The 13,389-nt window shown below is 40.4% G+C and overlaps 1 protein-coding gene across 1 annotated transcript in view; it reads left to right on the forward strand.

The window, feature by feature from the left end:
• lcp2a (lymphocyte cytosolic protein 2a) overlaps positions 1-13,389 on the forward strand; it is a 154,328-nt gene that overhangs the window by 99,882 nt on the left and 41,057 nt on the right. Inside the window, exons 11-13 of the mRNA XM_072591074.1 lie at positions 7,929-7,954; positions 9,374-9,396; positions 12,847-12,954. Of these exons, the coding sequence (XP_072447175.1) occupies positions 7,929-7,954; positions 9,374-9,396; positions 12,847-12,954 (157 nt within the window). The remainder of the gene's footprint in view (positions 1-7,928; positions 7,955-9,373; positions 9,397-12,846; positions 12,955-13,389) is intronic.

Raw genomic sequence — 13,389 nt, forward strand, 5'->3', positions numbered from 1 at the left:
TGTTTCAGCAATGGTAAGAATATTGAATATCAAAGGGAGATGTTTAAGTTCTCATTTGCTGAAGATGGTCACTTGCCAAACACTTTCTACATTACAACAGTAGCTACATTTCAAAAAAGTTCTCTTAGCTGTTAGCCACTTTGGAATACTTTGTAGTCATGCAAGGCACCAGATAAATCTATGTCTCATAAGCCTGTTGTTTTTGTGCACTGTGAATGTTACTTGACACTTATCAGCCCAAGGACGAAATACTATCCAGATTTTGTTATGTGTGATCATGAGGCATCACCATCATCTGACACATTGTGAATGAACAAGGTGATTTTATATTCATGTCGCACAGAGTCAGTTGTCTCCATTCATGAATGTTTTTGATGATCAACATAAAGGCTGATAAATACTGGGCTACAGTCATCACTTTACATCACTGGAAGAGGGAAATCAGGCAGGGTGTAAATGGATTAAAATGGGTTTTTGTCTGCCGTTTGGTACTATCAAAATAGATCATACACCTCACAGTAAAGTCTCATTGACTTTATCCCAACAATGTTCCTGATACCCAAACTCAAACAAGAACTCACTTCTCAGGAACTCCCAGTGTACTGTCTATCCGATTAAGTTATTTTAAGGTGTTCTCATTGTTGTAATTTATGCTGGTTCCACAAACATAATGATAACTAGTTGTCTTATTTTAATGGTGCTTATTGACCAGGATACAAATGAGAATGCCCGCCCTGTTGCAAAATAGTGACCTAGGAATTTTCTAATGCCCATTTAAGAAAGCATCGATTTGCATCATTTCAGGGTATAATTTGTTAAATGGGACATCAAGTGAATACCGCAGGTGAAATGTCTGCTGTGTTGGAATGAAGTAGCCAATTTGATATTATATCAGAGCCAGTTTTTATGTATATGAGTGACTGCCGGGCACTGAGTTGAAACTACTCAGATATATCTATAAGAACGAGACTTTCATCCTGTAAGTGAAGATTTTAACCAAAGTTTCCATTTCAAAAAAACATTGTGCTGTCTCACTACTCTGCCCTGTGTTTCTGTTTTAAAAGCAATCTGCCTACTATTCAAGCCATATGTAAGTAATGAAGGAAATGTGGTCTGACAGGAACATAAACCACAAATCTGTGAAGCAAACACATTATTGGTAATCACTTGCTTACTAATATGATTGTCCACCCAGGAAATTCTGTGTCATTGGTCATAGGTTCTCTGGTTCTTTGTATGACTCATGAGCCCAATCCTAGAGCTGCCTCTCCAACCACACATTTGGCAGGTATTTCCTGGAGATGGAACTGGTCCTTGGCCCGGAGATCACTGGTATTCATTTCTCTGTTCTTTTTCTGTACTTCTCATGCCGACGGCAATTCTCAAAGAATTATGTCCCCTCATGGAGGACCTTCCTTCAAGTCAGTTTCTTCTGAATGACAGTCTCCTAAACCTTGACATCAGTGTTACATTTCTTGAGGTAAGCCTTCAGGGAGTCTTTGCCTCCAAGAAGTTTTGTATTTGTCTTTTGGTACAACAATTGTGATGACAAGTTGAGGTTCCACACATTTGATGAGCAGGAGAATCCGTAAGAAGTACAATTCCTGATTGCTTCCTTTCCAACCCTTGAAATCTCCAAGGAGAATAATTTCATCTTCCTGATGGATGTTGGTCAGTATCATATCCAGGGTGGAGTAGAAAGTTTCTTTGGAGTCATCTATGCATCAAGGGTTAAAGCTCAGGCAATCACAACCATTGCCTGCTGGTTTTTGGCAAGTTGCACATGGAGAGTCATGAAGAAATTGTTGATGCTAGTAGGGAGCTTCAAGAGTTAATTGACAAGATTGTTCTTGATGGTGAATTTAATTCCATATATCCAGAGTTGAATCTCAGATTTTACCTTCCAGAAGGAGATGTAATCAATGCCTTCGTCCCTGAGCTCCCCTTCGCCAGCTCCTTGAATTGCTACTGGGCAGCAATATCAGTATATCAATATGTAACCCGGGTTCACAGACAACAAGGGCAATTCTCTGTTTCGGACAATTGTTTTGCTCATTATCAATGAAGGTTCATACATTCTGTGTTCTGAGATTTGACTTTGGTTTTCAGGGTAGGTGAGCCTGCCAGATGTGGTTTTCCAGTTAGGTTGGTGACGGAACAATTTTTTCAGCCACAGTTTCTAGCCCCTCCCCCATGTGGGTTGATTGAATGGATCCTGAAGCAAGCTGCTCAATCATGAAGAGAGCTGCTGAAATCCTCTCCTGTTCCTATTCCAAGAGCTAAGTGACTGAGTCAAATTGTATGTGAGTGTGTGCGGGTGTGTATATATATGGGTGTGTGTACACACATATATATGTGTGTATGTCATTTGCAACATGTACAACTGATAAGACTACCAGAGAAAGGCAACTATAATCCACTATAAGATCACTTAGCAGGAAAAAAACAACAAACTTTATGTTCATGTTGGTTCACATGAAAGAGGTGCCCTATAACAGGGGAGATAGTCATCACTTTGTTGCTAATCATCCTCCTTGCTTTAAGCTAAGTACAGCAGTATGATAAGTCTGGTCCAAGAACTGCACCCATTTCTTTCTATAGTGTACATGTGAATGTTCACCTCTATTGGCAGGAACTGATCAAAACATGTCCATTGCTTGACATAATCACAGGCTTTGAAATTTGTTCTAAAACTTATTTTACAATTTCTCACAATTTCCTCAAGTTGTTTTCTCTGACCTCACTGAAAAGTCATTTGGTGAGGCAATATCTAAATCTCAAGACTTAACTGGGAAGAATGCTCCAAAAATCATACCCACTGTTCCAAAAGTCATTACAAAATGTATAAAATTCCATTGAGACCACCAAAATGATAATTTTGCCAGTGTGACTGCTATTCAGGCCAAAAGCAATTTACACCAGGTTTCATTTTAACAGAAAATAATTACTTAGGTAACACACTTAAAACAGAGAAAGAGCAAAAGCAAAAATCAGGGAAAAGAAAGGATTTCTAATCTACTGCTAAGCAACTTAAAATGTACCCTGTCAAAAATCCTCAACACAGACACACACACAGTTAAAAGACAAGATAGCTTGACATAGATTTTATAGATGGGAAAAAGAATACTAATAGGATGAACAAAATTCTGATGATCTTAAGTCCACATTTGAAGAGTGGATTACATTGTCTGTCACAGCTTATTTTAATTTTGAGCATTGATGTGACAATGTTGCCTTTAGGGTAATAGTCATTCATCAATTTGATGTTTAATTAGATAGTCCTAGATCTTTTCTTGTGTGAATTCTTTCTTTTGAGCATGTTTGTATTTTCTGAGGCAAAGAGAGAGAGGGACAGATGAATGCTTTCTGTGAGTAGGCTCTGGATGTTTCCCTGCTGCCTGCTGCCTTCACACATAGTGTTTCTTTATATCTACATATTAACCAATCAATTTCCTTAACTCAAAACACTTGGGGCCCTCAGTCTCAATTCTTCCCCTCACGACTCCATCAAAGAATATAAAATTGCAGAGCTCAGTACTATGTGAGATTCTCGGCGAGGCATTGCTAAAATGACTACATAATGATATCAGCAAGTTTCATCCCACTATCAGACTTTCCATAGACTACTCTTCAGAGTCAGTCTCATTCTTGGACACATGCATTTCCATCAAGGATGGATACCTCAGTACATCACTCTACCGCAATGCTACGGATAACCTAATGATGCTGCACAATGTAAGCTTCCATCCTAATCATGTTAAAGAAGCCATCCCCTGTGGACAAGCCCTGCATATACACAGGATCTACTTAAACGAAGAGAAACTGATCAGACACTTAAAGATGCTGAAAGACATCCTCATAAGAATGGGATATGACGCTCAACTCATCAATCATGAGTTCCGATGTCCCACTTTAAAAAAAATGCAACAACCTCCTCAGAATATAGACAGAACTGATACAGTACCCTTCATTGTCGAATGCTTCCCTGGAGCAGAGAAACTATGCCATATTCTTTGCAGCCTTCAACACATCATCAATAACGATGTGCATGTCACCAAAATTATCCCTACCCCTCCACTTCTCACCTTCAAACAACCGCCAAACCTTAAACACACAATCGTTTGCAGCAACCTACCCAGTCTTCAAGGCAACATCAACCACAACACCATGTAACTCTGCCATGGCAACTGTGAGAAACAGAACTCACTCACAAATCAGCCTGAGACAAAGCCTTGGAAACAAGAACAATTTATTACAGACGCCTCTGCAATCAAGCAAAAATGTGCGTGAAAACAAAGCATGTAAGCATTCTTATTCAGTTTGCAAGTTGCGGAATCATGCCTCCCTTTTCCCATCCTATCATAAGCCGATTGCCTCACTTGTGTTTTCTCTCTGGTTATTTTCTTATCTGACCATCCTGCTGTCCTTGTATGTCTGCATTCTTTGTTCCTTGTTTGTTACAGCTTGTTCTTTTATCCAGTTTCTCTTATTGTGAAATGCCCTTACTGCTTATTTTGTGGTCAACTACAACACTTTAAAGTTATTTCTTATTTTAAAACTATTTCTTAAACAAAACCCTCTATTAAAATCTTAGCCTTAAGTATGCTGCAAGAATCCCGCGACCATTTGTATAATGTTCCCCTTCCCTTCCCCCCACTACACTCCCTCCCCCACCTGCAGAAACTACATTTCCACACATCCGCTGCAGAACATATTAAATCATCAACATGGATACTACCTTCACATGTGGGAACACCACCTGAGTCAGGTACTCATCTGACTCAGCCAATGATACCTCATGTATCGCAGGCAAGGATGCCTTGAGATACGGTATATTGACGAGACCAAGTACACACTACAGCAACAGATGAATGAACACTATGAAACAATCACCAGATAGGAATGTTCCATCCAGGTCGGGGAACACTTCAGCAGTCAAGGACATTCAGCCTCCGATCTTCGGGTAAACGTCTTCTAAAGCAGCCTTCGAGATACACAACAACACAGAATTGCATAGCAAAATCTGATAGCCAAATTCTGTACCCATGAAGACAGCCTCAACAGTGATTTTGGGCTCATGTCAAGCTACATGTGACCCCACCACTCTGTTCTATATCTGTAAAATCTTTCTTACTGTCCTGTTTCAGCACCATCACATTGATAACTTGTTATTAATCTCTCGACCTTAATTAGTTTGTACAGTTTTGGATTACTTTTTACTTTGGTTGGACCCTTGCCATGTGACTGTTATTCCAACCATTTGGTTTGTCTCCAGCAGCATCTTGTTTTAAATTTTTGTTGTTATCTCTCTGCCTCATTTAATCAGATTACAGGTCTTCCACTTCGGTTACTATTCAGCTGTTGATACTTTACTCACTCTGCTGACACTTTTGATCACCTGCAGAGGCTTACATTCGGCACTCCAGTCACACCATTTGTATGATCCTTTGAAGTCTCTGCCCTTTATCTCTCTGCCTATAGGTTCTGTGCCTAAATAAGTTCACTTAAAGAGAGGGCAGCGCTCCGAAAGCTTGTGATTTCAAATAAACCTGTTGGACTATCATCGGGTGTTGTGTGACTTTTGACGTTGTCCACCCCAGTCCAGCACTGGCACCTCCACATCGTCAATAATGTGCAGTATCAAATTTTCAAGTTGCAAAACTTTACTAGTCCGTCAGTTATTGTAGCCCATCTTCTACTTCAGTTTATTGTACTCAAAAAGCAAAAATAGGTTTTCTTGCATCAAGCTTCAAGTTAGCAGCCAGTTTAAGCTTCTATACAATTGTAACTTCCACAATGCTGCTAGGTGGAAGCTTAAACTGTTTGATGTTGTTGACGGTTCCGCTGTTTGGATTACAGTCATTGTTTAATCTTGGATCACTGGGACGTCTTCTGGGGCAGGGGTGACCTGTACAAGAGGGATGGGTTGCGTGTAAACCAGACCTCAGCATTAACTCTGATTTCTCTCCAGAGATGCTGCCAGACCTGTTGAAGTTTTCTAGCAATTTCTGTTTTGTTTCTGATTTCCAACATCCACAGTTATTTTTTTTCTTTATATAGCTGCACATGATTGCTGAGACCACACAGGGAGTATTGTGAGCAGTTTTGGTCTCCTTATGTAAGAAAAGGTATACTTGCCAGAGAGGAAGTGCAGTGAAGATTTACCAGAATGATTCCTGGGATGGCAGTCAATACATATAAATTTCTGACATGGATAGACAGACTTGTCGCAGGATGGCCACAACAGTGGAAGGGTGCAGAACAAGTGATTGAGGTGTCAGAATTTGTTGTACCAATTCAGATTGAGGTGAGAAATATCTTAACTCAGAAATGTGGAGGTTCTGATGTTGGACTGGGATGGACAAAGTTAAAAATCACAACACCCAGGTTATAGTCCAACAGGTTTATTTGAAAGTATAAGCTTTCAGAGCACTGTTCCTTCAGCTCCTTAACTCAGAGAGTGATGAAGCACTGGAATTCTACAACGGAGAAATCTATGGATACACAGTCTTTGAATATATTTCAGAAAGAAAAAGATAGATTTCTAGAAGCTAAAAGTGTCAAAGGGTATGATAAGAAAGTGGGAGGATCAAATTGGGATAGGAGATCATCCAGGATCATGTTGAATGGGGGAAAGATGTCATTGATGTTGAAGAAGGTTGATGTTAAAGAACCTGAATTCCTGAGCTATGGTAGCAGTGTCGCTATGCGTGTGTGTGTGTGTGTGGGGGGGGGGGGAGGGGGGGTGGTGGGAGGAGGTGGAGGCGGTGGTGGGGGGCAGTGATCCTTAAGTCTGTATCTGTCAGGCCCTATATCCCTGGGACAGTTCTCCTTGGAAAAGCTTTAGAGGAGTCTTCATGAAGATTCAATATCATGTGGGAGCTGGAGAGGGAAAAACTGTACCTGTTGGCTGAAGAGTCAAAAATCAGAAGGCACTGATTAAAGGTGATTAGGGAAGAAAGCAAGGTTGTGGCATTTTTTAATGCAGTGTGGTTGGGATACAGAGTGCTGGAGGTAATAGATTCACAGAATCCCTGTCGTGGGAAAGAGGCCATTTGACCCATTGTGTCTGCACCAACCCTCTGATGAGCATCCCAGCCAGACCCAGCTCCCCACCATATCCCCATATCTAACTATGGCTAATCCACTTAGCCTACACATCCTTGGACACAACAGGGCTGTTTGGTATGGCTAATCCACCTCACCTAACCTGCACATCTTTGGACTGTGGGAGAAAACTAGAGCACTGGGCAGAAACTCATCCACACAGTCAGTCACCTGACGCTGGAATTGAACCTGGTTCCCTGGCACTGTGAGACATCAATGCTAGCCACTGTGCTATCATGCCGTGTAGTGGCTGTCAATGGAGAACAAGATAATTATCATAATAATGGTGACATAAGATTTGGAAATGCTTGATGTAAATTCTGGTTCCTCTTCTTTGAATAAACAATGAAAAATTACCCATAATACATGCCTGGTTATCACACTTGGCATTAATTTCTATTTGTCTGTTCTCTGATTATGTCTATCTATGGTCTGTAACTTCAAAGAATTCGTACATTGTGGGAGCAGGTCATTTAGCCTGTCAAGTCCACACCAAACCTCTGAAACCATCTCACCTCTATACCGCCACATTCCCCATGGCTAATCTACCTAGACTGCACACTATAGACAATTTAGCATGGCCAATCCACCTAAACTTTGGACTTTGCAAGGAAGCTGGAGCACCTGGAAGAAACCCATGCAAACATGGGGAGAATTTACAAACTCCACACAGACAGTCACCCAAGGGTGGCATCAAACCTGGGTCTTTGGCACTATGAGACAGTAGTGCTAACCACTGACCCAACATGCCAACCACTTGACTTACTTGATTCTCATAAGAAACTTTAATACCTCCTATTTATGAATTGTTTTTTTTTCAGGAAAGAAATCTCCATTTCCAGAAAAGGTAAGAGGACATTTCATTTCATTATCTGACTGAACACCTCCCTTTGTCTCCTTTTCATTGTCTGAGTGTCTGAGAGATGAACCTGGTTTGTTATTGAACTAACATGAGGTATGTTTTGCATTATAAAGAAAGTTAAGTGCAACGCAGAAAAACATTCTTTAAAATAGTTGATTCCTGAACTATATTTCTAAATAAGAAGAACCTTCTCACTAATATTAAAGAATTATTAAATACATATAAACAGTAAATAATTTTAATTTCTCTAAAGAAAATAGACAATGAAACAGTGTGCAGAATTTGGCTGTACAGCTTTCTAACATTAAGGACCACAAGACCCACTTTCTGTTATGTCATTAGAGAACTGGATCTCTAGCTGATTTGATTGCTACCTAATGCACATATACAATACCAAACAAAAGGGAGAAACCTCAGTGGACATGACAGTTTGGAATGGTGGGGGACTAAGGGGGTGAGGGCTACAGTGGGAATACTGGTTCCAAGTAAGCAAGACTGGAGCATTTCCCTTTGAGTGATCAAAACTAAAACAAAATCAATTGATCCCGGTTCACACTGGGACAGAATCTGATCTAAAAAAGAACCAAGTCAGCAAAGGCTTAGATACGGGGAACAAAAAATAAGAAGAGGGACAAGTCACTGATAGTGTCCAGTGTACCTGACAGCTGTGATGATAATCAGTGTGGCCAATATGAGTGAAATCCAGAGTTACATGTTGAGGTGGGGGACCCAGGATTAGACGGTAGCAATGACATCAAAGGTATGACATGATGTAAGGGCTCACAGGTTCAAGTCCCAGATTTCAGGAGTTTAGATATTCTGTCTGAGTATTTACATATCATCAGCTGTTTTCCGCGAGGTAACTTGCTGTCACTTTGTTGGAGGAAGAATGGTTTAACCCTTTCTGCTTTGGTAAGGAGTTAAAGTTCCCTTTGGTACCAGAAGTTGCCCAGGTTCCCTGGCTTTTACCCATGCAGAGATTTTTGATGATATTGCTGGCTCAGGAGTGGTGCTGCCCTCTTTCTCCCCCAACCCCCAATTGTCAGACTGGAGAGATCTGGGACTCAGAAAGTTCTTTATTTTACACTTTCGTTTGTGGGTGCCAGGAGGAGCAGGAATATCACATGCCCCACAAGGAAAAGCATTGGAGTTAAAATCAACCACTTCTTAAATATTCTCCAGCAATGTATTTCACAGTTGTCCCATCCATCAAATAACAAGAGGTTGAACGGAGGAAAATATAAGGGAGAGAACTCAGTTACTCATATTCACAGTTTAGTAGTTCATAACTTAAATTTGGTTTGATCAGCATCTTCTGTGTTAAATTTTTTATCATATTTATATGTTTATATATGTGTATATAGGCTGTCTTCTCGTCATCATTGTGTTTTTCTGTTTCCTCAGCCTGCCATGCCAGGTCCACCGAGGTAAGCAATGTTCCAGAAATACCTCTTCACTTGAACTACTCTCTTCTCCTCTTCTGTCTGAGCACCGGTCAGCAGGGATCCACACAACCCTGAGTATCCAGGTTCAGGTCACTTACTGTGCCTCACAACTCCCCAGGCATTGGTCACCACGTCACTTTGTGGCTGGAACAAAACAGAGAAAAATGCATGACAATCACTTCCTCTCGCAGGAACAGGGGAATGCCATTTGGCCACTCAAAACTGTTCTGTCTTTTCACTTAGGTCATGGCATGTCCACAGTCCAACCCAGTATTGTTCCATATACCTTGGTACCTTAACCTGACAAAATTCTATCAATTCCGGGCTTGAAAACTTTGTTTGATCCAGTACCAATGAGATAGAGTTCCTGATTTCCAACATTTTGTCTGAGAAAAATGCTTCCGATATCACTCCTTGCTTTGTTTTAAAGTCATATCCCTTTTATTCTGGTTTCCTTCACTAAATGAGTGTTTCTATCTGCCTCATGAGTACCTGAAGAGGAAATATTCCTCAGTCTGTGGATGAGGGAGAGGGACTCACTAAATTGTCCTGACAGAAAACCAGCAGCATTTCAGTGGGCCAAATAGCTGCCTTTTCTGCTGTAACCATTCCATACTTTATTGAAGATTTTGATCAGACCATCCCTCATTGTTTTTACAAGGAATGCAAGCAAAATTTATTCATCCTTAATCCTCAAACGTTAACCACAGAAAACCTAGTGAAATTTGTGCCTGTGAAATCTATAAAGCCCAAATGTTTCAATAATTCCTCACAAAACTGTGAGGAGTTAGTTGTTGTTCTCCACCAATTTGAAGAATTGAATATCTGCTTTCCATGAACACAATGTGTGGTCTGAACAGAACACTATACAGTTCAAATATGACTTATTCACACTTGTATTTTTCTCTCTTGTCTAGTTCGTTAACCACTGTTCATAAGCTAATTCCTGATAACAGCTAATTGACATGTTGACAACCAAGTTTAATAAAACCCCAAGCTTTCAAATTCATTCTCAGTCATTTCAGTGTAATTTAGTTTATGTCACCCAATATTCTCTTCCTGTGTCACCCTTGTAAGTGGTCATTGTTCTGTACTTTATGTCCTTTAAATCATGAGCTATTCCATGTCTGGTTTGATGCCTTCTGTAAATTTGATCTTTGGTTACAGCCTTTGACGTGCAGTCATTATCATGAATGAGAATTGGGTGTTTTTACTTCTTATTTTGGTTGATCAGTGTGGTTATTTAAATTAATTATCTTTGGGAGTGGGCAATGCAGTGATCGAGATCATAGTTTGTCCAGACTATAAACCATGAACTCAACTCAGTTCAAGATTATGCTTTCCAATATATTTTCTGCCATTGCATACATGGAAACACTGTCGCATATTCCCTGGAGCCTCCAAAAGACTGTGGAGATGAGTGCGGTTGTTAACAGTGGGCTCAGAGCCCACTTCATCATGAAATTTTAATCCAGGCTCACAGTCTGTGTAATTCTAATGGAGCATTGTGCCATTGGGGGTGCTAGCTTTCAAATGAGACATTATCCCAAGGCCCCATCTGCCCCTCTCTCTCAGCTGGATGTAAGAGATTCCACAGCAATATTTCTAAAAGATCAGGAGTATTTATACCTTGCCGTTGTCTCTGTGGGAACTCACTTTGTGCAAATTGGTTCCCATGTTTCCTACTTTAAAACAGTGACTGCAGTTCAAAAGCTTTTAATTGTCAATGAAACACTTTAGGGTACAGTGAGGTTGTGAAAGGTGCTGTATAAGTTCAAGTCTTTATTCAAGTGGAAAAGCAAATAGGATAACAAAGGATACTGACCACCTATCCTAGCTGTTGGATGGGAAGGTCAAGTAACCTCAACCTCAGCACGCTTGATAAGCTGTAAAAATGAAAACCAACTTCAGCAGATTGAAGTTGGTGAAAAAAATTCATATTCATTCCTATTCTAATATTTATCTTCCTTGGATAAAACTCTCCTAAGGCTGTCCTATCTGTTAAAAAAAAGGGGGGTGGCATAGCAGTGATGTCACTGGACTAGTTAACCAAAGGCCATAAGTCAATACTCTGGGGACACAAGTTCAAATCCTACCATGGCAGGAATTTGAATTCAGTTAAATCCTGAACATAAACCTATTCACATACCAACTGTCAGCCTTGCTGTAAAACCCCATCTGATTCACTATTGGTTCTGAAAGGAAGGATATCTGCCAATCTTGACTGGCCCCACCTACATGTGACTCCCGACCCACAACAATGCAGGTGACTCATAAGTCCCCTCTGTAATGACCTAATAAAACACGTGGTTCCTTGGAATTAAGGATGTGTAACAAAAGCCACCCTTGCCAGCAGTGCCCACATCCCATGAAAGAATAAAGATATTAAAACATGGTTAGGAGTATTCTTTGATCTGTTAATCTGCTAACTGAAAGAGTATTGACAAAGATGTTGCGGTAATTTGCAAAACAGTTTATTTGTCAAGCTTTTCGAAATATTTCAAACAATGAAGGGATTCGCCCAGGATAGCAGAAGCATAAGACACGTTTACAAGTTATAAATACATCAGGAATTAGGCAGATTTTGTCCTGAAATACAAAATAAAGATCAAAGTGATCGATATAACTAATGTTTTAAGCCGTATATTGTGGGTTTGGTCCTTAGACTGTAACTCTGAAAGGATTGACTGGATGCTCATACCTTGCCCTGGTATAGGGACCCTTCACAATGAGTGTCCAATGAGTGTGCTATCCTATTGGAAGGATCACCACTGAAATACCTGTTCATGGTCTTCATTCACCAACCAAGTGTGGAAATGGTGATCAGAAGCAGAAATCTTCACTATTGTTATGAGCATGCATTAACTGAGAAACATTAAGGTGAGTCTCATCATTTCCACCCACAACCAAATTCAAATCAGCACAGATTGGAAGTCATTCCTGGAATTTTCCTGGTCTTTATGACTCAAGAAAAAAAAACTTGAATTTATGTCGTGCTTTTCTCATTTAGTTCTAACATTTCTGAAGTACATTTGCAGTGTGATAACTGAACATGGAAGACAACAATAGATTACTCACAGACAGCAATGTGAGAAATTAATTTTTAATCAGCTTTGATTAAGCTGTTTAAATGTTATCCAGGGAAACTCCCAACTTTTTCTCAAATACGGCTGAATGGGCAGAGACAGGATCTTGCTTTAACATCTCACCCAAATGATGGCAATTCTGATGGTGCTGCACTCCTTCAGTATTGTGGTGACATGTCAGTCAGTCTTGCAATTAGGTCTTGCGCTCGAGGTTGAATGACTGACGTGTCACTGAGCCAAGCTGACATGATGATAACAATAGTTGGAAATTCTTGTCTCTGTATTTTTTTGATGAGTTCTCCTTCACTGCAAAATAAATTCAGCTGTTCCTTTTCAACATGTGTAGGCCTCCTTTTGGCAACAGACCCGAACCCACATCCTCTCGGATGCCGAAACCAACCATGCCAGTAGACAGAAGTAATTCATCATTGGGTCGCAGGCAAACATCTCCAAGGTAGGAGTTCATGGTCATTTCCAGAACCTTAACAGCTCAGGACATTGGTGTGTTGGGGTTTGGGTAGAGTGCTGTATTATCTGATGGTCAATATGTTATGACAATGCTAGTCATGCAGGTTCCTTTAGGGATAAACCATGAGTTAACTGAGGACAGATGATGCTCATTAGAGGCTCTGTTTAAATCTTCAGTTTTACGCCAGTGGTTCCAGTGCTTCACTTTAAAGCTCCAAAGGTTAACCTTAGGGTCCTTGGTTGTATAGTCATTAGTAACCCTGCCTGACATGTAGAAGAGTGGGGTTCAAATCCCCAACGGAGAGGATTGAACATTTTGGTGTGCCCTGTGGTTGTGTAGTGGTAATATCCCAAACTCTTGGACCAGGATGTCTGGGTTCACATCTCACCTGCTGCAGAGATGTGCAATAACATTACTGAA

Source organism: Chiloscyllium punctatum, chromosome 20 (assembly GCF_047496795.1).
Source record: "Chiloscyllium punctatum isolate Juve2018m chromosome 20, sChiPun1.3, whole genome shotgun sequence".
NCBI lineage: Eukaryota > Metazoa > Chordata > Chondrichthyes > Orectolobiformes > Hemiscylliidae > Chiloscyllium > Chiloscyllium punctatum.